The sequence below is a fragment of the Enhydra lutris genome, unplaced genomic scaffold (genome assembly GCF_002288905.1).
Source record: "Enhydra lutris kenyoni isolate GAN:26980312 unplaced genomic scaffold, ASM228890v2 scaffoldscaffold8, whole genome shotgun sequence".
Classification (NCBI taxonomy): Eukaryota; Metazoa; Chordata; class Mammalia; order Carnivora; family Mustelidae; genus Enhydra; species Enhydra lutris.
The window spans coordinates 41662165-41684702 of NW_019154092.1; the positions used below are offsets into that span (position 1 = coordinate 41662165).

General features: G+C 48.4%; 1 protein-coding gene across 1 annotated transcript in view; it reads right to left on the reverse strand.

The window, feature by feature from the left end:
- Window positions 1-5509: 5509 nt before the first annotated feature.
- LOC111142404 (dymeclin) overlaps window positions 5510-22538 on the reverse strand; it is a 336078-nt gene continuing 319049 nt past the window's right edge. The window contains exon 17 of the mRNA XM_022495468.1: window positions 5510-6084. Within this exon, the coding sequence (XP_022351176.1) occupies window positions 5935-6084 (150 nt within the window). The 3' untranslated portion in view covers window positions 5510-5934. The remainder of the gene's footprint in view (window positions 6085-22538) is intronic.

Sequence of the window (22538 nt, forward strand, 5' to 3'; positions counted from 1 at the left end):
GTTGTTTTTAAGATTTATTTCTTTATTTTAGAGAAAGAGAGCACATGAGCTCGAGTGGATAGAGGGGTGGAGGGGGAGGGAGAGCGAATCTCAAGCAGACACCTTGCTGAGCATGACACAGGGCTGGATCTCACGACCCTGAGATCATGACCTAAGCTGAAACCAAGAGTCGGACGCTCAACCGACTGAGCTATCCAGGTGCCCCTACCTAGTACTGTTTTGAATAGGTGTGTTCTTGGACATCTTTTTCTTGCTCCCAATCTTAGGAGGGAAGTTTTTGATATTTTAAGTAGGATGGGCTCACTCTAGATTTTTTGTGGCTATCTTTATCAGATGACACTTCCTTGTTTTTCTAGTTTGCTAAAAATTTGTATTATCCAATGACTTGAATTTTATAAAAAGTTTTGTTCACATCTATTATCATTTACTTCTCCACCTTCATTCTGTTAAATGTGAAGGACTGTGAGTTTTGTTTTTTTTTTTTTTTAAGGACTGTGAGTTTTGAATGATAATCCAATTTAATCATGAAGTATTTTTACATATTGCTTTTTATACCTTGCTGGTTTGTTTGCTTTTTTTTTTTTTTTTAGATCTTTTACATCTATTATGATGAGAGAAACTGTCATGCAATTTTCATTTCCTATACTGTTCTTGTCAGATTTTTTTATATAGAAAGATATACTGGGTCTCTTAAAATGAATTTGGCAGGGCGCCTGGGTGGCTCAGTTGGTTAAGCGACTGCCTTCAGCTCAGGTCATGATCTTGGAGTCCTGGGATCAAGTCCCACATCAGGCTCCCTGCTTGGCAGGGAGTCTGCTTCTCCCACTGACCTCTCTCCTCTCATGCTCTCTCTCTCTCTCTCTCTCTCAAATAAACGAATAAAATCTTAAAAAAAAAATGAATTTGGCAGTTTTCCATCATCTAGAAGAGTCTGGGTAAGATTGGCATTATTTTTCCCAAAGATGTTGGTTGAATTCGGGGCGCCTGGGTGGTTCAGTGGGTTAAAGCCTCTGCCTTCGGCTCAGGTCATGATCCCAGAGTCCTGGGATCGAGCCCCACATCTCTGCTCAGCGGGGAGCCTGCTTCCTCCTCTCTCTCTCTCTCTGCCTGCCTCTCTGCCTACTTGTGATCTCTGTCAAATAAATAAATAAATAAATCTTAAAAAAAAAAATGTTGGTTGAATTCACCAGCGATGTTATCTGGGCCTATGGATTATTTTGTGAGATTTTAAATCAGGGATTCAATTTAGGCAATAAATGTAGGATAATCCCAATTTTCAAGATTTTCTAATGTCAGGTTTGAAAAACCACTTAAAAAAAAGAAATTTGTTCATTTTATCCAAAGTTTAAAAACGGCTTGAGGCGAAACTGACATATGAAAACTGCACATAGGCAAGTGCACAACTTGATTAGCTCCAACATACGTGTGCACCCTGAAGCACCTCTACAGCCAAGGCTGTTCCGTCTGTTTTCCTCTGGGTTTTCATGTTACCCATTCTCTCAGTTGTGAATCTGCTCTTAAGTTCATCCACTGAATTATTAATTCTTGTTATATATTTTTCCCATTCTAGAATTTCCATTTGGTCCTCTTTTATAGTTTCTAATTCCCTGAAATTCTTGGCCACACTTTTTTCTTTTCGTTTTTAAGCAAAGAAAGCATAGTTGTTTCAAATTCTGTAAATGATATAGCTGGCGACAGTGGGAGTTTCTTTATTCTTGTTATTTTTCTGTGATGGTTTTAATTCATATTATCTGATCTTCTCACATACCTGGATTTTTTTTTTTAAGATTTTATTTATTTGAGAGTATGAGTGAGTGGGGGAGGGGCAGAGGGAGAGGGAGGAGTAGACTCCCCACGGAGCAGGGAGCCTGACCCAGGGCCCCATCCCAGTACCCTGGGATCATGACCTGAGCCGAAGGCAGATGCTTAACCGACTGAGCCTTCCAGGTGCCCCATGGATATTTCTGATTTTAATACTAGAAGTTTCCTTCCTGGCTCATAGATGGTGGTCTTTTTGTTAGGTCTTCACATGGTGGAGAGGGAGAGAGGTCACTCTCATGTCTCTTTTTGTAAGTGTACTAATCCCATCACGGTGGCTCCATCATCACAACCCCCTAACCCAAATGACCTCCCAAAGGCCCCCTCCTCCTAATACCATCACATGGGGAGTCAGGGCTCATTATATTAATTTGGGGGGGATATATACAGTCCATAACCTTCCGGAGAGAATATACATTTGCTAGCACTGGGACGCATTAGTAATTTGGTTTCACCTCAATTCACATTCAGGGAATGTGATTTAGAAGCCGGGCCACAGCATCCACGGAGAGTCTACTGATCAGAATGGAGAGTTAGGTACTCCAAACCAACCTGCCAGCAAAGAACTCAGAAACCTGGCCAAAAAGTTTTAAAATTTTGCTTGAAGTCCTGCCAGAGTCAACAGGATGGTGAGGTAGTACCCGATCAGTTGTGAGAAACTGCTTTTTTTCTGGGCGTCTGTGCTATTCCCATTGTCTAAGTAGCTGCCCCTTTAACTGCCTTAAAGTCAGGAGAGTGGGTAGTGGCTGCCATGTATGACCTGACCAACGGGGAGGGGTGGGGCAAAGCGGGAAGTTCCTGATGAATCTCCCTTGCTTTGTGTGAACCCCAAATGGATATACCCTGAGATTAAACTTTATGCCTTAGTAAAGTTCTTAAAAAAATACAAATGTATTAGGTGCTGTGAATTGTGTGCTAGAATCCACTCCTCAGCTCTTCATGTTCATAGGAAGCTTGGCTCTTTGTCAGAGAACAGAAACCCTGACCTCCTCGACTCTTGGAGGCAACATAGGACACTGGAATAACCCTGAATTTGGCGTCAGAAAGCCCAAGGATCAGTCCCGAATATCAAATGGCAGCTCCTGAAACTGCAGGCATAGTGCCTAGGAGGGAATTAAGAGACCCAAAGGGTTGACCTTGCAAACTCAAGCCTATAAAGTATCAGCAAGTACCACAACTCTAATTTATGGCTCTGGAAAGGAGCACAGAATGACTCAGTTATGCATTAAGATTTAATGCCTGAGGCCAAACACTGGCTCCCCAGAACCTAAAGGACAGGTGTTGCCTAAAGAATTTTAAGAGATCCTTGCCCTAGAAGCATCCCCCCTCCACTGAACATTTCTCTTCACCTTAGCAAGCTTGAGGAAGTTGCTAAGGGCTCTGATCGGTGCTGGTCCTATGTTCTTCCCTCTCCCCACCTTGCAGGTTTCCAGCTCCTGCGACTTCCTTCGGGAGCAGTGGACTTTCACTGGGACTTCACCCCAGGGACCTTCTCCGACTCTGTCCCTGAGATCTGCCATAGCCCTGCTTCTGCCTTCACTGCCGAACGAGGAGCACCCTGGGATGCCAAGGCTGCTGCTCACAGATCCCACACCGGCCTCCGCGGGGGGACTGCGGGCGCCAGAGTTACCGTTTTGCAGCTTTTTTGCACAGCGCCTTGAACTCCTGATAGGAACGGTGATACCGAAAGGGGCCCGTGCTTTCAAAAACAAATATCGCGGCAGAACCATTTGCTGGTGACAGAGTTACAGCGCAGTAACAGTTTCGTATCTTGGGGAAGATCAGACGTTAACTTCCATCCAAACACAAGATGGGCCTGTGCTGCCTCATTCTACACATTTTTACTTTGTGGAAGACACATTTCTAAGCAAATTAATGCGAGCACAATTCAAGTTTGTCAGTTAAATTTATTGTCACGTAATAAATCTTTCACAAAAACCAGGAGGAGACTCCCGGTGGGTCTCCCGAGCTGAGGCAGTGACGCAGTGGAGTCTGGAAGCGTGTGCCCACGTGCTGCCTGAGGCCGTGGCCGCGGCGGAGCTTTCAGGCCAGTGAGCACTTCCGCGGCTTGGTTCATTAAGGGGGCGGGGGAGCCTGCTGGAGAATGGGGCTTTGGAGGCACCTTGGTGAGCCAGGTGGCCTGGGGAGGGACCAGTGAGGTCTCCTCAGTCAAGGGCCCCATGGTTGCTGGGCCTCTCTGGCTTTTGGGGGACCCCATTTCCTCCCTCCCAAGAACTGACAGGCCTGCAGCCTAGTGATTATCCCATGGCACTGCCCAGGTCCAGGTCCTGACAGGTTCAGGCGCTGCACGCGACCCTTTTAACATTGTGTGTTTTGGTTTAAAGGAAAGGAAGCAAATCAAAATGCGCTGGAAACAAATTCAAGCTGTCTCTTGTCTCCCCATGTGGGGAACACGAAACGACGGCTACCTGAAATGATCGCCATTCAGACTGGGAGGACGGACATTTCCACCTTCAGACAGCCTTGCCCCCGGGGCTCCACTGAACAGGAGCTGTTGCCACGCCTCGTCTGTCTGCGGCCCTGTCCCTGTGATCTTACAGGAGCCACCCAGCCTCGTGTGACAGAAGAGGACTGCACAGCGCAAGACCCTAGGAGGCCGTGGACCATCTGCACTTGCCTCCTGCGTCCAGCCACCAGCGATGCCCCTTCGTCCGTCCGTCTGTCCGTCAGTCAGCCTCAGGGAGCTTCAGCTCCAGTGCCTGTCCTGATGATGAAGATGAAACCACCTGGTTGGCCCCCAAAAGCCCACCAAAGAGATGGAGCAGCCCAGGCTTTTCACGGGTAGAAGCCACACAGATGGGCATGACGTGCTGGTGTGTTCTTCACCTTTCCAGAGCTTGCTGTGACTGAAGATAGTTCTTCCTAGGCACTCTGAGATTGTGATGGACCAAAAGGATCCCGGCGTCCAGCCCAGGGACATAGGGAGAGGAGAGAAGCTAGTTCTCGACAGAGATCAGCAACAGCCACCTGACGTGGGGTGTTCAGTCTCACTTGGGATTACACGCTTTGTATGCAGAAAAGCAAATACTTTTCGTGTCTTTGAGAATGAGACGAGGCTCCTCATTCGGGCTGTGAGAGTGTGGTTGTGGACTTAGACCCTGACTCCACAGGCCCATCGCACTCTGCCCTTAGCGCCCGTGGCTCCGGCAGGCACGCTCTGCTCAGGGCAGCCCTGGCACGGTTTCCCTCAGAGAAGCTTCTTCCTCTGGTTCAGGGCCCAAAAGAGTTTAAACAAAGTCAGAAATGAAGAGAAAAACATGTTTTTAATCTCATGTGGAACACTGTATTAATCAAATTGGTCTCCTTTTCTTCTAATAGCCTGGTTGAAGAAAAAAGATTGCTTTCAAAATGAAGCTTTTCTTTTCCCAATGATTAATACAGAGTAGATTAACTTAATTTGTGCTAGACTCCAATTTAATTCAGCTACAGCTCAGAGGCCAAAGCCACAGTAAAGCTAATCTGGGCTTTATAAGAAGGAGCCACTTCTTTCTTTGAAAGATGCAGAGGATCTGATCTAAAGGCTCACATCCCACGGCCCGGGCATAGTGTCTGTTAAATCATGGGCCCTCTAGAAGGCAACCCCGCATACATATGACTTCATTTCCTTACTAATTCCTGTCTCGTCATCTTTTCAGATATTTCTCTATGTTGAAAAAACACTCACACACACACATGTACACACACACACACACGTGTGCATGTGTGCACACAATGGACCAAAACAAAAATCTTGAACATGCAAAGAAAAAAACAGTATGTACTGGTGAAGTGTTACATGCCTAAGGCATCGGGTTCCTGGAAAAGCTCTAGATTTTTGGTTTAGAAATAAAATTGCATGTGGAATAGCAGGTTTTTACATTTATTATTGTCGCATACCCCCCTCCCCCCTTTTTTGCACTACAATCTAAGCTGAGTGATCTCCTGCCAACTGTCACCAATTCTCCACATCCAAGTGTGTAAGGGAAGCACGCCTGTGTGATCCTCTCCGCTGGAAGGTACATTGGGCAATCTGTCTACTTCTGTTCCCCCAGGAAGAAAGTAACTAGAAGGGCTGCTTGGCTGCAGGGAGGTGAGGGTGGGAGATGGTGTCGGCCCTCAGTCAGAATCCATCGTGAAGAGCTGGATGTCCTGGGGGTTCCAGTAGAGGCCTACTGCTGAGTTGTAGACCAGAGACCACACATAAGGGATAAAAAACTCCTCGGGCTGCTCCTCTTCCACATATTTGAATTTCAATTCTGGAAATTTCTGCAACAAAAACAAGATGATTTTGTGATCTCACAGTTCTGTGCAAAAGCCCTGTTGAGGTGTGCGGGGAAGCCCACCTCCCTCACTGGCCACAGGGCCTGAGAGCTCTGGGGCTTCCCCGGTCGTTCGCAATGACTCCTGAGAAAACGTGAAGGACACGGAGGAAAGATGAATAAGCCCATCAGTGCCTGTCTGCTGAGTGGGGAGCAGGGACCCGAAGACGGGAAGGCAGGAGGACAGATGTCCGAGTGGAAATGGGCCCTGCATGGGTGACAGAAGCCTGGCTCCTCCTGAGAGACTTTGCCTTCAGGGCTGAGTCACCGTGAGGACGAGAGCTTTCCTTCACAGTTCCTCAGCCTTGACCGGCAGGGACAGGCCCGAGTCCCTCGCAGACGGGTGCTGGGGCGGCCCGCCGTGCGCGGCTGTGCCGGGGCCTCCTCCTCGGGACCCCGGGTGACGGCTGTGGCCTCGTGGCGGGAGGCTGGGTGATCCCTCACCGGGGCTCAGTGAAAGCTTCAGTCTGGCTCTGTGAGCACAGCCAGGCGACCCGCGCTCTGCCGGCCAGCCGGTGAGCGAGCACTGTGCCTGGAGCGCCTCCCCGGGATTTGGGTTTTTCAGTTTCTCATTTTTCTCCCACCAGGGCGGAGGAAGGGATTCTCACTCCAGCGGCCTGAGGAGCCGCCGGTCTCCTCAAGGCCCCTCTGGGCACCTTCCCTTGCCAAGGTGACCTGAGCAGGACTTGTGACAGTTGGGGCTAGGAGAAGGGCAGGCGACAGTGTCCTGAGAGGAGGGGAGTGGCGGAGGGCAGGCGGGGGCAGTGGAAGAGATGAAGGGGAAACAGACAGACGGGAAGCGCATGATGGGGACGGTTTTCTCCGCCAGGCTTGCTGCTGTCGCCCACACACGGGGCCAGGCACTTAATAACCTGATGAAGGTGTGACTGACTGCGACAACCAACCACATCCTGGGGACCGAGCACGTGCCAGGCAATAGTAATGCTTTATGTATATTGTCTCATTCCGTCTTTCATTCATTAGACTGGCCGGGTGTCTGCGGCTCTGCGCCGGCCCAGGGCTGCGGCGGGCAGCGGGGGCAGCAGGGGGGCAGCGGCCATGCGCTGTCCTCTCCTCAGGGAGGGTGCGCTTTCCTGAGGGGGAGACAGACTGCGGCAGCAATGACAAAACAATGAGAACGGGTTAGTCAGACGTGGAAAGACAGGAGGCTCCAGAGGCCCGAGGGAGGCCGTGGGGCAGCGGCGTGAAGAGGGAAGGGTGTGCCTCCTGCAGGGCCAGATGGAGGCATGGCCTGTGTGAGGCAGGGGTTAACTGACCACCCAGGCGCTCTTTATAGGAATTTTAAGAGAGCATTTTATAATAACTGAGACTCCACCCCTACGTGCTGGATCTTCAGAGTTCCAGAGAGATGAGAGAAGGGCAGAGTAAGGAGGAGATGCTTCTGGCAAGGTGAGTTTTGAGTTAAATCCTCAATCTGTGTATAGGAATTCCTGAAAGGGGGTTACTCTGGTCATGGATGTTACTTCCACATACCACACAGAGCGCAGTCCTGTCACAGCTTTAATGCAAACCAACTCTAACCCATGGCTCCAAAGACATTTGGTAAACACGGTAAGTGGCCTGAACTCCCGCATTACCTACTCCCACACCCTCCCTCACACTCTCAGTACCCCATACTTCGGAGGCCTGTGCAGAAGGCCTCTGGTGTAATGAAAACCCCGGTCTTTTCAGTCCTTTGTTTTCATCAGTCGTGGGCTGAGACGACAGCAGTGGCAGTGACCGCCACTGAGGAGCGGACAGCTCCTCCCAGCGGGCTCTTCCCGGCCTTCCGGCTGACACGGTTTGGTCAGCTCAGGCCGACGACGGCTGCCGACACTTACTGATGTGACTGGGCTTCAGGGGGGCCCTCCCCACGCCCCGTGCTGCTTCCGGCCTGGCCCAGCATCCTCAGGGATGAGGGAACAGAGTTCTCGGAGGCAAAAATGTATCTCTGTCATGGAGTCAGTTGTGTTGTCTTATAGGTCGCAACAACCATACTCCTTCCCGTGAGAAACCGTGTTTGCATCCACAGGGCGTGGCTGGCGGCAACCAGCCGCTGAGCGCACTCGAGCACCAGGCTGTGGGCAGTCACCCCAAGGTCCTGCCGCGGCCGACACGGCCAACGCCGCTGATGGAGGGTGAAGCAGAGCCTGGAGAGGCCAAGGAGGTTCTAGGTTGCGTAGCACGTAGGGTGGAATTGGGATTAAAGTGTAGGTCTGACTGGGTGGGAAAGTCAGCTTGAAAAGTGACAGAGAGCTGTGGCCATGCAGTGGCCAAGCTCTGTCCTTCAGTTCAACTCTCCTAGGCCGCATGGGGCCCCTCAGGGATAGCGCTGTGCTCCTCAATATGGCACAGACCCCAGCTCACTGCTGGTCCTTAAAGAACAACCAAGCCACAGGGACGTCATCATCATCAAGAATGAGGAACTGTGTTTGAAGAAGACATTTACCCTCTAATAACAAAGATGAACACGCTAGTTCTTAGAGTGGCCCCAAACTTGAGAAAACCTCTCACACCGACCCAGAGAGAATTAAGGGGCTGGGGGGCGGTGGGGGACAGAGGTGGTGGCCTGAAAAGGTCAGAGTCCCCGTACTGCTCTTTAAACTAGACTAACAACACCCTACATTTCTAAGTGGTAATGTTGCCAACACGATGCACTTTTTGTTAGAGGTAGAAATGACTAGAAGACGTGCAGCCTTTTCTCCATCCAGTGACGTATCTGGAGGTTTTCCTAACAGGGCCTTAGGAAAGGGTGTCAGACAATCCGCACCAGGCTGTTCCCTGCCTCTCTGAGGGTGGAATGGAAAAGGGAACCAGAAAACCAATGGCTTTTGTAAGAACTCCCTCCAACTTCATTAAAGACGCTTAGGTTAGAGTCACTCAGTGGCTGGCACAAAGTTTTCTTGCCCTCGTGATTTTGGGGAAATTCTGATGACTGTTGAGTGCGAGAGAGTGATGAGTCTGAGCCTGCCCTTCAATCGTGCATGGGCAGACAGAGAAAAAGGCCACTAGGAAAAGCACCTGGCATTCCCACTACTATCCTTTCTACCACCTCAGCCAACAGAGCTGAAAACGCCTTGTTCTCACTGTGGCTCAAGTTTTTGTCAAAACAGCAACCCCTGGGACGCCTGGGTGGCTCAGTTGGTTAAGCCGCTGCCTTCGGCTCAGGTGATGATCCCAGCGTCCTGGGATCGAGTCCCGCATCGGGCTCCTTGTTCTGTGGGGAGCCTGCTTCTCCCTCTGCCTCTGCCTGCCACTCTGTCTGCCTGTGTTCGTTCTCTCTCCCTCTCTCTCTCTGACAAATAAATAAATAAATCTTTAAAAAAAAAACAAACAGCAACCCCTCTCTCACTCTGGTAGTAAACGTAGCTCACAGACTCTGAAAAGAGGATGGCACCCAGGTTGGCAAGAACATCCGGTATTCGGTATGTAAGAGCAGATGAAAGACAGCATATAAAATGGTATAAACTTTATGGCTCACATCTGTAGCTAACAGAACTGATCACCTATTATGCGGCGGGCAAGTTCAAGCACTATATTTAGTCACTCATCTAATCCTTGAACTAGGAAAAGCACTTGAAAGGCAAGCAGATAATTTGAGTTTTAGCCCCATCTTTTCCCACTAATTCATTCATTCAGCAAGTAGTTTCCAAGGCCGGTCGTGTCATGAGTTCAGGACTAAAAATGGAGCTGAGTGACCCGGGACAAGGCTCATACCGTCACTCGGGATCTTAAAACATAAAGTTTACTCTGAGATTTTGAATTTAACCATCCCGTCTCCTTCACAGGGTTGTGACAAATTGAATGAGCTGGTGGCAGTCTGGGGGAGAGGGTAAACGTCGAAAGGTCCTGAGCTGTCCTGTGGGTTGATGAGAGATGGTTTTAAAGTCTAAGCCCCCCAACTGCTTAAAACTGAGACAAACACGAGGCTGTGGCTTAGCTGCTCTGTGGCCCGAGAGCTTGTGGCTAACGGTGTGGTGGTCCAGCCATGACCCTGCCCGTGCTGGCTTGTGAAGGGCCAACCCCTGCCACACACTGGATCACTAGAGCGGGGACCACCGGACACAGCGGAAGCAAAAGAGCAAGTCTAGATAAAGCGGCATGAATGCACTTCTATTACTGCAAAACCTGGATACTGTGGCTCACACACACGCACACGCCGCTGAATTTGCAGGACCAGATCCCCTCTCCTCAAAGGAACAAGTGAGCGCAGAGGTAGTATTTCTTGGGTTCTTTGAGCAGATCTTTTCACCGACACTTAAAAGGTTAAGAACAGAGGATAAACCACAAATAGCAGGAAAAAGAGGAGCACGTTCTCGAAATCCGGCTACACACATTTTCAAAGCACAAGGTAAAGAGCTTCCTTTTTCCTACAATGAGTTGTTTTTAAGGCAGTGTACTGGGAACATTTTAAAAGGGTGAAATAATAGAAATTATGAGTGTTTTGGAAACACTCTTCAGTCAACCTGACTGAATGTGAATGTGGCCCTCGTAGAACAAGCCAGGCTCAAGCTGCAGTGAATTTGCGCCCCCCTCAAATTTACCTGTCTCGCTGGAGAGAGCCAACATGGTTAGAGATTTAAATAGACATTCTTAAAAATATGTGCTCCTCTAATATGTCTTAGAAGTCTTGAAAGCTAAGGAAAACAAAGACAAAAGGTTTTATTTAGCACTAATGACACTGGGGACACATTTTGTCAGGATTCAGTCCAAGAAATATCATAGTCTGAAAGTCAGATCAACAACCTAGAAAAAGTCACTCTTCTCTTTATGTTCCTTTCCAAGCCTGTGGAGAACAATAATGCCATCCTGTGATGGCTGAGGAAGTCCAACTTCCTCACTTGAGTGTCTTCATTCTGACTGGGCTGCCTGGGCCCTCCCAGGCCTTCCCAGCTCCAACATCCGTCCACATGTCCTCTAAGCACAACTCCTCTCTGGAGTTCCCAGACCCCCTTTGGTCTCTAGCCAGGGGCTGTCGGATGGATGTGCCTGCGGACCACAAAAGCTCTGGGAAAGCACAGGAGGGCCCCTGGGGACACGGGGGCTTCGACTTGATAGTTACGGCAAGAACTCTCTGGAATGGGCTAGCAGAGGGCAGGGTGCTGGTCACCTTGGGCCCAGGCTTTTGTCCCTTTCTTTCTGAGACAGTTGTCCTGTGACTTAGCTCCATAAGGAGAGAAAACCCATCTCTCAAGCTCAGAGCTTGGTCTCAATCCAAAGCTACTTACAAACAATCCGGTTGTTTTGATTTTTGGAGCCAGAGGTAATGCTAGACTCTCAAGTTTGGCTGGAATGTTTTTATCAGCTCCAGTGAATCAACCTACCACAGTGGGACATCCGGACGCCCGGCCCAGAGACAAAGCAAAGGTCTGACTTGGTGATTGAGACTTGAGTATAACAAGCAGACCAAAAGCTTTGAAGACCAAGTCTTTCTGCTGTCAGTCATGTGATTTGGTGAAAACCCACAGGAAGTTCAGTGAGCAGATGTAGGGCTCCACTGCAATAATTTTTTTTTTTTTTTTTTAAAGATTTTATTTATTTATTTGACAGCGAGATCACAAGCAGGCAGAGAGGCAGGCAGAGAGAGGAGGAAGCAGGCTCCCCTAGAGAGCAGAGAGCCCGACGCGGGGCTCGATCCCAGGACTCTGAGATCATGACCTGAGCCGAAGGCAGCGGCTTAACCCACTGAGCCACCCAGGTGCCCCTCCACTGCAATAATTTTTATGACCACGAAAGTTCAATGGAGCTTTCCCCGTTTCACCTAAAGATGACAGAGATAGCACCAGAAACTCTAGCAAGCTCCTGGCCTGGCTCCAGAAATGCAGTGCCGTGTAAAATCAAACCGCTACATAGCACGTTAGAAAGAATTCTTTAAAAGCCCGCATTTAGTCTCTGAAGGCAGTTGTGAGGGGCGATGGTTGGGGGCGAGGCAGAGGGCAGAGGGAGTTCCTGTTGGCGGCGCACGCAGTGCTGGCGGTGGGCAGGTTCTGTGTCGACAGAAAGCCAACTAGTTTCAAGATCTGTTGTAAGACGGCAAGATGAAAGCATTTTCTACATACAATGGTTTTATCTGGGGGTGCATTTGGGGAGGATATCCAGCTCCCCTGCCCTTCTCTCCCTCATCTGCTATGACTGTGCGACACAGTGATGGGCCCTTAAAGTAAACCCCAGTAAGTACCAGCTGCATCTAAGGCACCGTGCTTGGGGCTCGGGAAGAGGGAAAGGAGGAAGAACTGGTGTTTTTCTACCAGGGGGCATAATCTGGTAGGAATAAGAACAGACAGGAGCGTGGCACATGAAGGAAGGACAGTGCCCCGGGAGGGTGCCCTCCCCGGTCCCTCTGGCTAATACCCCAGGATCAGAAGATGTGAGGTGGGCTTGGGCAACAAACTCCAGGAGAAATAAGGAACGGACAAATCGGGAAGCATCTATATTCAGCTGCATTACCGTCCACACAAGCCTGGGCTGCAGTCTCTTCCACGTGTAACGGAATGAGTTACACATGGATCAAACGTCATTACTGAACTGACAGAAAGAAGACAGGCTCTGGTCCATGAATAATGGAGACGGGGAAGGGGGACTTCTAGTTTATGTCAATTTCAAAAGTAATGAAAAGCTCAATTCAAAATACAGAAAATTAGAAAGGGCTACTTTTTAAAAGTTAGGAATTAGGAAATACGATGCTAAAATTACGAAGCCCATGATGAGGGTGGCTCAGCAGAGAGTCACGAAACACTGCAGATCTGAGAGCACCGTAGCGGGCCAGGAGTGCGGGGGGCCATCTGGGAAGCAAGTTACCCCCTAAAAGGAGGGTTCCAGGTGGGCAGGCACCTGTCCTGGAAGCTCGTGCCAGGCAACCACCCACCTCTTGCTCAGGACAGCAGCCGGTCACCTGTGTCCGCCAGTGACACTAACAGCTTCTGTGACCAGCGGTCACAAAACTTCCGGGAAAAAATAGATGGAGAGACTAGAAGGATGGACCCATGCTTGTGACGAGCTCTCCCTAACTTTACCATCATGCCATCAACCAGAATCTGAAACCCACTTGAGCGTGAAACCTGAGCAAATATCCCTGGCTAGACCCCTCCCTTACAGAACCCAGGTTAAGGGGATCACAGAAAGGAGGATGTCACCAGTTTTAAATTTCTCTCTCTTTTCTGAGGGCTGGTGGGATGGCACGAAGGAGGAAGGAAGGACAGGTAGGCTCTCCGGCTGCAGGGGAAGTTGGAGAAAAGCCCTGACAGGTGGGTTCTAGCCTGTAGGGACAGGGCTGGGGACAGGGAGGGAGCTGACACTGGGTGTGGAGACCCTCAGGAGCCCCGAGCAGCTCGGGGCCTGGCAAGTAGTGTGGAGCTAGTGCCTAGGAAAGACGGAGGGTGGCGCCAGGGAGGTGGGTCTCCAGGGCTGGGATGGCAAGTCCAGTTCATTTGGTGAGAGAACAGGTTGGGGATGGATACTTGTAATTTAAGAGTCATTAGCTCCGAGGCTACGGTCCAGTTTGCTAAATGTGTAAACTCCTCAAGATTGACCTGCATTATTGAGTCAAAGCTCTTGTTCTGGAGGCGAATCAATTCCAATTCAGGAGGCTGGGAGGAGGAGGGGGACGGAGGTTCCAGAGTGGGAGACGAAAGGCCAAAGCGGAGTGTTTACCGGCAGGACTTTGCTGAAAGCAGACCCACGGTTGGGCTGGCAGCAGGAAGCGCCTGTTCTTCTGTAGGAGCTCATCAGTAGGACCCGGCTCTCTGACCCAGAGAGTGCGATCCCAGAAAATAAACCTACTATTAGATAAAATTCCCAGTAGAATATATGCTCCTGGAGGGCAGCGATTTGAATTTTTCCACTGATGTGTTCCCCCCGACCCCCCCAATGCTTAGAATATTGCCAAGGGCTTCAGAACAGTTTGCTGAGTAAATGAATGAAGGGGTAAATGAACAAATGTGTACAAACGGTTGTTTGTAGAAAAACCTAGAGCTGTTTGGGGGTGGGGCAGGGGGAGGAGTTTGGGAAATGGGAGTCCCGCACACTGAGTGAGTTAATGGAGTAACTGCCTAAATTTATTTGGAACAGAGTGAGCCAAATTAAGCCCATGTCACTTTGAGAAGCAAATGAGCTGACTTACTGGGATTTGGGGGGCAATACTTCAAATCTAATAGATTCATTTACTTCTCAAACTGCCATGCTCCTTGCCTACCACCATTCTGCCATGTTGGATTCCTGCTGGTAGAAAAATCCAGCCCATGGAAAATGGATAATATTGATATACATTAAATCAACGTTAAAATTAAAATATGTTCAATGTTCATTAAACATTAAATATGTTCAATGTTCATTAAACTATGTTCAAATATGGTCAATGCCATGTTTTATATTTCAAAATACATCTAATTATGGAAAATGATGAACTGTTTGGATGTAAATTACAGTCACGGACTAGACAGATGCATAATATGTTAATAGAGACAAGTTCCAGTCTTAATCAGCCTTTTACGGTTTACTCTTGTTAAGGTTGCGATGTGGCCAGATGCCCTCAAATGAACACTTAAGTCCTAAGTGCTGTTTCAGTGATAATCTTTCTCTATACCATGCTTTTTTCAGAATAATACGTGAACTAGGGGAGTGAGAGAGAGACAGATTTGGAGAAAGATTCTAAATCATGTTTAGATAAATTCTAGCAAAACAAGGATCCTTGCTGAGTTTGAAATGTCCATGCTTGAGGAGTTACATGAGAATGACATGCAGAGGACATGGGGATGTGGGGACAAGGGGAGGCAGGAGGCTTCACTGGCACACCCCAGCTCAGGCTGGGGTGAGTTCAGGTGATAAGAACACAGCCTTTGCCACAGTATGTCAAAGAGATATGTGGAAAGACGATTCCAACTGAGACAAACTGGGAAAAGCTGCCTCTAATTTCTTAGCGTTAACTTATTGAGTTAACTTCTTTGAACATTCTTATTAGGATTTAAGTTATAAGCAAATGTGATAGTTTTTCAAGACTACAAGGGGATCATCCATTCTTAGAGAAGTCACGCCTTCATTATTCCTTCCTTGGCAAGAAGTTAAAACTAGCCTCTGATAATCAGCGTTCCCAGGCACCAATTATAGATAGGAGGATTTTTTCCTCTCTGCTTATGGAAAAAACAAGCTATTCCAAGTGTTATGTGAGAAGCCTTGTGGTTGCTAACCCAATGTTTTCCTCACTCTAGCTGGAGAAAATCCTACTTAAAAGCCACGATCCTAACGACAAGTGTTTATCACCTAAAATTCGGGTTCAGTACCTCCTATGGCCGTACTTCCCAGTGACCCAAGCATGATCCATGAGGGGGTGACCCAGATCTGTGACTTCCTGTCAAATGCCACAGTCTTGGCCCCATGGTTATTACAACATGTGTTGTCAATGAATTAAAAACACAAAATGAGATTTGTTTATTTCTGCACAGTCGTTAGGACTAACAAAGAGCATCAGGAAATCTAGAGGAAAGGAAACAGAAGCAGAAAGCTCTAAAATGAGTCGAATACTACTTTGTGCCAAAAAGCAGAATTTGGTATGAAATGCGTCTTAGATTCCATTCAAGGATGGTTGTGTCTGGGAAGTTCCAAAATCATAAATGTGAGGTAATTCAATCTAGCAGATGTGATCCCCTAGCTTTAAAAAAGACAGGTTGAGGTCAGTTAGAAAAACCCATATTACATTCCTGAGCCTTAATTTTTTTCCTTCTTCTGAGCCTTAATTCTAAGAACTCAGGGAATGACAGAATGTCAGCACTAGAGGGACTGAACACCCCCACTCCCACATACTTATTTACTCCTACCTTTTAAAAAGAAGGTACAAATAAAACAACAAAAATCTTTAATAGTCCTAAGGTATATGAAGTTAACTGAAATTTACATTAAAGGACTACTAGACATGTTTACTTTTTTTATACCTTAACTTTTTTTTTTAAAGATTTTATTTATTTATTTGACAGACAGAGATCACAAGTAGGCAGAGAGGCAGGCAGAGAGAGAGGAGGAAGCAGGCTCCCTGCTGAGCAGAGAGCCCGATGCAGGACTCCATCCCAGGACCCTGAGATCATGACCTGAGCCGAAGGCAGAGGCTTTAACCCACTGAGCCACCCAGGCGCCCCATACCTTAACTTTTTAAAGAAACTGTTCTAATATAGTGAACATATTCATTCCCTCCGCCCTACACGCCTTTAAACTCAGGCTGTTCTTTGAGAAAGCCACAGACACTTCTCCAAGATTAAAAAAATGCCATTGACAAATTAGTTGTGTTTTTGGTCTCTTGAGGTCAGTAGACACACTGACCATAGTTAAGTGATCCAAAAGCTTGATTTGGCGTCATGTATCAGAGGACGCGCTCTTGACTTGTGAAAGAGCTAGCAGTGGTGAGATGTCTAATTGGTTGAAAACCTCAAGACGATAGCCAAGCAACGAGTGCATCAGAGAGAACGAATCAAAACACTTCGTCTTATTTTTCTCCGGGAAAACACCAACAGGTAGAAGCAAACACAGAGCAAAGTGGGAGGTCAGGCAGGTCACTGAAGAAGGGGGCATGAGAGAAAACACTAGTACAGCAGAGCTGTAACTGGGAACCAAGACTGGAAAAAGAACAACAACAAAGGGGAAACCTACCCTGCTCTATATTCAACTACATAGCTAAGAGAATGGAATGGTGTAATCCCTCTCCAATTGGACTATCACAGATGTATATAATTTAGAATTTATACCCGCTATGTCAGAAACACAGGAGAATAAAAAGGCCTGTACAAAATATCCAGGGAATATAGGCTACATATTATTATTTTTTTATTTGGAAAAAATTTTTTTAAGATTATGTATTTATTTGAGAGAAAGCAAGAGACAACATGGGCAGGGGGAGAGAGGCAGACTCCCCACTGATCAGGGAGCCCGAAGCGGGCCTGGATCCCAGGGTGCATGTGCGCACGGGACTTTCTCCAGGCAGACTCCTCCCATTCCCTCGCCCCTGCCAAAAGTCACGTTCCAGAAACGAGATCCACAGAGCAGCGGCATCAGTACCAGCTGGGCAGGCACTTACTAAAACATGAATTCTCGGGCCTCACATAGTCCGTGATTCAGGAAGGCAGAAGGAAAAGAATGACCAGGGCTAAGAAGAATTTCAGTTTTGGAGAAGGTGCCATTGGTGGGAGTGAAGGTTCGGGATCTGGGGTGGGGGCTGAGACCACAGATGGTTAAGGCATACCCGAGAACTGGACGTGGAACGCTTTAGACACCACCGAGACCGCTCCCTCATTTAGAACGTGTGGAAAGCGAGGCCTACAGTAACAGTGATTTATTTCAGGCCTCAAGGCTAAAATGTGACGGAGATCTAACAAGAAATCAGTATTGGGCCACGGGCGAGGCTGGTCCCCAGACACAGAGGCCCAGAACCATTGGCACGGACCTGAGAATAAAGTGAGAGCTTTCGGCAATTATCAGTGGGGGAAGGATCAGTGGAGAAGGGTGCTTCAGAGACTATCCAGTGGGCCCAAACCGCGCAAGGAACTTCCTAGCTTCCCTCTCATGCAGCCATTTTACGGATAACGAACTGCTTTTACGCTCTGGCTGTCTACGTGCAAGGACGACTACCAGGGGATAGACCGGGGCACAAAGCATGCGGAGCTCTGGCCGGCCCGCAGCAGCAGGACCCCTCCAGGCCTGCAGTTCTAGTGGGACTGCGCGTGCAGGACCCTACCTAACAGCTCAGGGCCACGCTGTGCAGCTGTCCCAAAGCCCACCGTGGGGCCCCATGCAACGTGGTCCAGCGCTCTAGGGACAGAAGTTCAATTCCCCTTCTCGGACAAAGGTCTCCCTGCAGCGAGAATAGGAAGGCAAAGAGTATGAGGAGCTGAAGGACGGATGAGGAAATGGTCCCTTCTAGGCTTCTAAGAAACACTCCGAGAGGGCGCACGCAAGATGAGCGAACCGGCCCCGGGAACAGTGGCCCTGGTGCCAGCGGGGGGTCGTGCTGGTGCTGGCCCTGCCATGGGTGTGCACGGCCCCCAGCCTGGCCAGGGCGTGAGGGATGAGGAGGGAGGGAGGGAGGGGGAAGGCCGCAGCAGACTTCAGCATCTTTCAAGTCCTACTGGTCATGGGCCCATGTCCTCTACCATCACCTTCTCTTGCTTTCCTGAGGCCGAGGCAGGACCTTGAAGACAATTCCGAGACTGAAGAGCCATGGAGCGTCTCAGGGTCCTTCTTTATTTTAGCACCGAAACTAAGCAGAGTAGCTCAAGAGCTCACAAGAGAGAGTATTTTTTTCTTGTCAGTATTATGGAAGGAAGGAACACCACTTCAGATGCTTGGCTTTCCAAAACCCACACAGAGAGAGGTACTACAGGAGAGCCTGGTGATGTGATCACAGGTCATGTATGACCTGGGTCTCGGGCCACAGGCTGCCACAGAGGAGCCGCCCGGAAAGCTAACACAGGTAAAGACGTTACTACCCGTGGCCTAAAACGAACATCGAAGCTTCCATTTATGAAAGCCTGTTCTTTGTGATCCGTGTATCCCCCGTGTCCCCAGTCCTATGCAAGGCACAGGTTTTGTGTCATTCCTTACTGTGTGAATTTAAAAATTGGCCCACATCTAAAACACTGGCCTCCAGGCAGGTTAGAAATGGAACTGCACAGACAGATCCCCACACGATTTCAATGTTTTTCCACAATTTTCTTAAGAAGGGAGCATTTCACAACTTTATGAATGAGCCACAAACCACGGGCAGGTGAGAAGGTTGTCTAGAGGGGGCAAAGCAGTGGTAGCGAGCGGCAAGGCCAGGCCAGGCCAGCCCAGGAGGGCGAGCGTGCAAGGGGGCGAGGGGGGAAGAGGGCTGTTCCTGGACCTGCAGGTCTCACGGATGCCACTCACACACGGGGTCACGCGGGGCCACAAACCTGGGCCACAGTGGTCAGGAAAGGCAAGACAAGGAAACTGGGAGTCCTATCTGTCTCTTTCCTCTGCGGCAAGGGCTCTGCGTGCTACAAAAACGGGTGGAGTAGGTAGAACTGGAAACATCAACGAAGGGCGCTGGTCAGGGCCTCAGGGGCCCGGGTCGGAGAGCTGCAGCTGGGCCAGACAAACGCTTTGCCCCCTGTCCCTTTCTGATTTCCTAACTGACACGGACTAGAAGTTGTAATAGGCAGGCAGTTGGTACTTAATGCTCCTCATGGCAATGGTCAAACTTACCGGTTACTTGAAATGGAAATAACACTGGGATAAGGAAGCATAAACTTTTAAGATTAATAACGTATCTCTGCCATAGAAGCCATGAACGGTACAATGGAGGGGAAATTCGGGACGTCTGAATTCAGACCTGGCTCCAACACTAATAAACTCGGACAAATCACGTCACCTCTCTGACACTGAGTGTCTCATCTGTGAAGCATTACTGCTGACGAGGCTCACGTGGTGCTGGGGGCCCAGCCGGCAGAGGGGGGCGAGGGCACGCTGGACCAGCACCTCGCTCTGCTTCGTTCAAGCCACGCCACAGAAGGGCTTGGAAAGAGCCCATCTCCTGCCCTGTGACAAAGGTCATGACCACCGGCAAACTGGGAAATAGAGGGACTCCTTCCTTCTCCATTTCGATCTCCACCATTATCTTTTTTTTCAAATGGGTCCCCCAGAAGGGAAGCAAAACGTCTGCAGGTGAACGCATCAAAGATCTACAGTCATTTCCACAGTAGGACAGTGGCTTAGCAGGAAGGAGTCTTCTAACATGGGCTCTAATTATGCCACATTTACATATTTGAATAAAGAAAGATATAATGCTTATCTTTCCGTTCACTTCCAGGGACTAACCATGGATAACTCAATTTGTTATATGCTGCAAGCATGAAAATTAAATAAGACTGGAATTTACCTGGAAAATATTCACAGAACATTCTAAAGGATATTTCTAAGGGAAATCCTAAATTTAAAGAATCAACATACTGTATTTCAGGATTTGGATATAGGAAGCAAATAATAAAATGTTCTTTTATACTTGGAGTTTATTTAGAAAAGAGAATATAGATGTATGTCCTTTTTTTTTTTTTTTTTAATCACAATTTGGGATAAATAAGAAAACAAAGTAAAAACTATAAACTTCCCCTAAGGAGAAATACTGTGTGCTCAGCACGAAAGGGATGATGACATCTAAATTCTGGGGCTTTTAAAATAGAGCTTTACTTTTAAAAGAGACAGACTAAGAGAGAACTCTGGGCTTGTTACAAAGAGTAACTAACATTGTTAGTCATCTTTCCGTGGTCTCCCCATCCTGGTGGGCACAAACACTTTCTGATGAAGAAAGATGTGCTGAGACAAAGCTTCTGATTCAACCCCTCCTGCAAGGTGACCTGCTCATGTCTGCACCCGCCCCTCCTCTATATTAATATTTACTTTTTAATTATAGCCATTGATGCTTTATGGTATTTTAACACAATATTGGCTATAAAATAATGGTCTTCTTTGCCATTTGGCTGAAGGGTCCCATGATTTGTTGTGACTATACTAAGACCCTGACCAAATGGCTGACTTGGGGCTGTTTTCCTGGCTGTTCTGGAACTCAGGGCTGCGGAGTGCCACGGGAGGCACAGGCGGGGGCCACAGCTCTGGGCAGCGGGCTGGCAGCCCAAGCTGAAGGCTTGCTCAGGACCACTGGAAGGCCTATTTCCCCCACGTTTCAGTAGGGACAAGTGCCCGCATACACAAAAGTGGAGAACAGTGTGCCCATCAACCAGCTACAAGTTATGGACTCAAGGTCACTTTTGTTTCATTTATCTCAAACTTCCCTCCTCTGAATTATTTTGGTGCTAATCCCAGACACACACTTTTATCCCTAAATATTAACCTATATATTATCAAACAGGTTAAGAACTTTTTGCTCTGCTTTTGAGATACCCAATATGAGACTTAATTATGTTATAGAGTTATTATTATTATTATTTTTTTTTGAGAGAGAGATCACAAGTAGGCAAAGAGGCAGGCAGCAGGTCAGGGCGGGGGGAGGTGGAGAGGAAGCAGGCTCCACACTGAGCAGAGAGCCTGACGTGGGGCTCGATCCCAGGACCCTGAGATCATGACCTGAGCCAAAGGCAGAGGATTAACCCACTGAGCCACCCAGGCGTCCCTAGAGTAATCTTTTGTATCAACATGTTAAAAAAAAAAAAGAAATATGGTCCCTGCTGCCTAGCATGAACGAAAATGGAAAAAAGACTCACTAGGGACTCAGTCGGTTAAGCATCTGATTCTTGATTTCAGCTCAGGTCATGATCTCAGGTGGTGAGATCCAGCCTAGTGTCGGGCTCGTGCTCGGCATGCAGTCTGCTAGAGGTTCTCTCTCTCCCTCTGCCTCTCCCACCACACTCTTTCTCTCATTCCCTCTCTCTAAAATAAATAAATTAAAAAAAATCACTTAAAAAAACCAAACGACTCTTTAACATAACATACTGTCAGAAGACATGACGGACTAACTGCCAGTTCTGACTCTGATGGAGGGTGGGATGTGTACAAACAGATCCACGTGATCTCCTAGCCTCTGTTGCCTCTCCTTCACAAGAGCCATCAAAGTGAACTCTTCTAGGTCCACTGAACGTTCCAGGTAATTCCCACCTCTGTGCCTTTTCTGAGACTGTTCTTCACGGCCACCACGTCCTTCCCACCCCATTATCATTTCCTGCAGAGCTGGCTCAGACGCTTGCCCTCCTCTACGAAGTCTTTTGTGCTCCTGTCCGGCACTTGGTGCCTGCCCACCCGCCACGGGCTCTGTCTGTCCATTTCTCACAAGGGCCTTGGCCTGGAGAAAAGGCAGCTTCTGGTAGCATGCCATTCCAGTTAAGGGGCAGCTTTGTTGAGGGAGGAACAGTACCCCCTGCCAAGAGCTATGTGGCTCAGGACAGAGAACAGAGATAGACCCCGTGGACAAGAGCAGTTAGAAGAGGCTGATGAGACAGCGGATGTGGGTGGTCCTGAAGGAGGGACAGTGGGGTGGGAGTGTATCCCAAGCAAGAAAAAGGTTTGAACCCTCGTATCTACTGACCTGTCTGAGGAGCTCCAGTAGCGAGGGGCACATGAGCAGTGATGAAATCTCGCCGTGGTACTACTCTGTGGCTTAAATAATCCTCATGGTTCCCATGAAAACTCAAGGCAGAGAAGATACCGAAAAGGATAGGCAGAAACTCTGGACCAGGGCATTTATAACTTAGGTGTGGAAATAAACCTTCTACAAAAACAACTGTAAGACAACGTGGGAGTATTAGGTATCACGTGAAATGTGCAAGTAAGTGCAACTTATGGAAGTCCAGAGAAGAGAGAAATGACATTAAGTGATGGCATCAGGAAAGGCTTCAGGGAGGAGGTGGCAATTGGGTGGTATGTAAACAATGGGTATGATCTGGCATGTGAGGG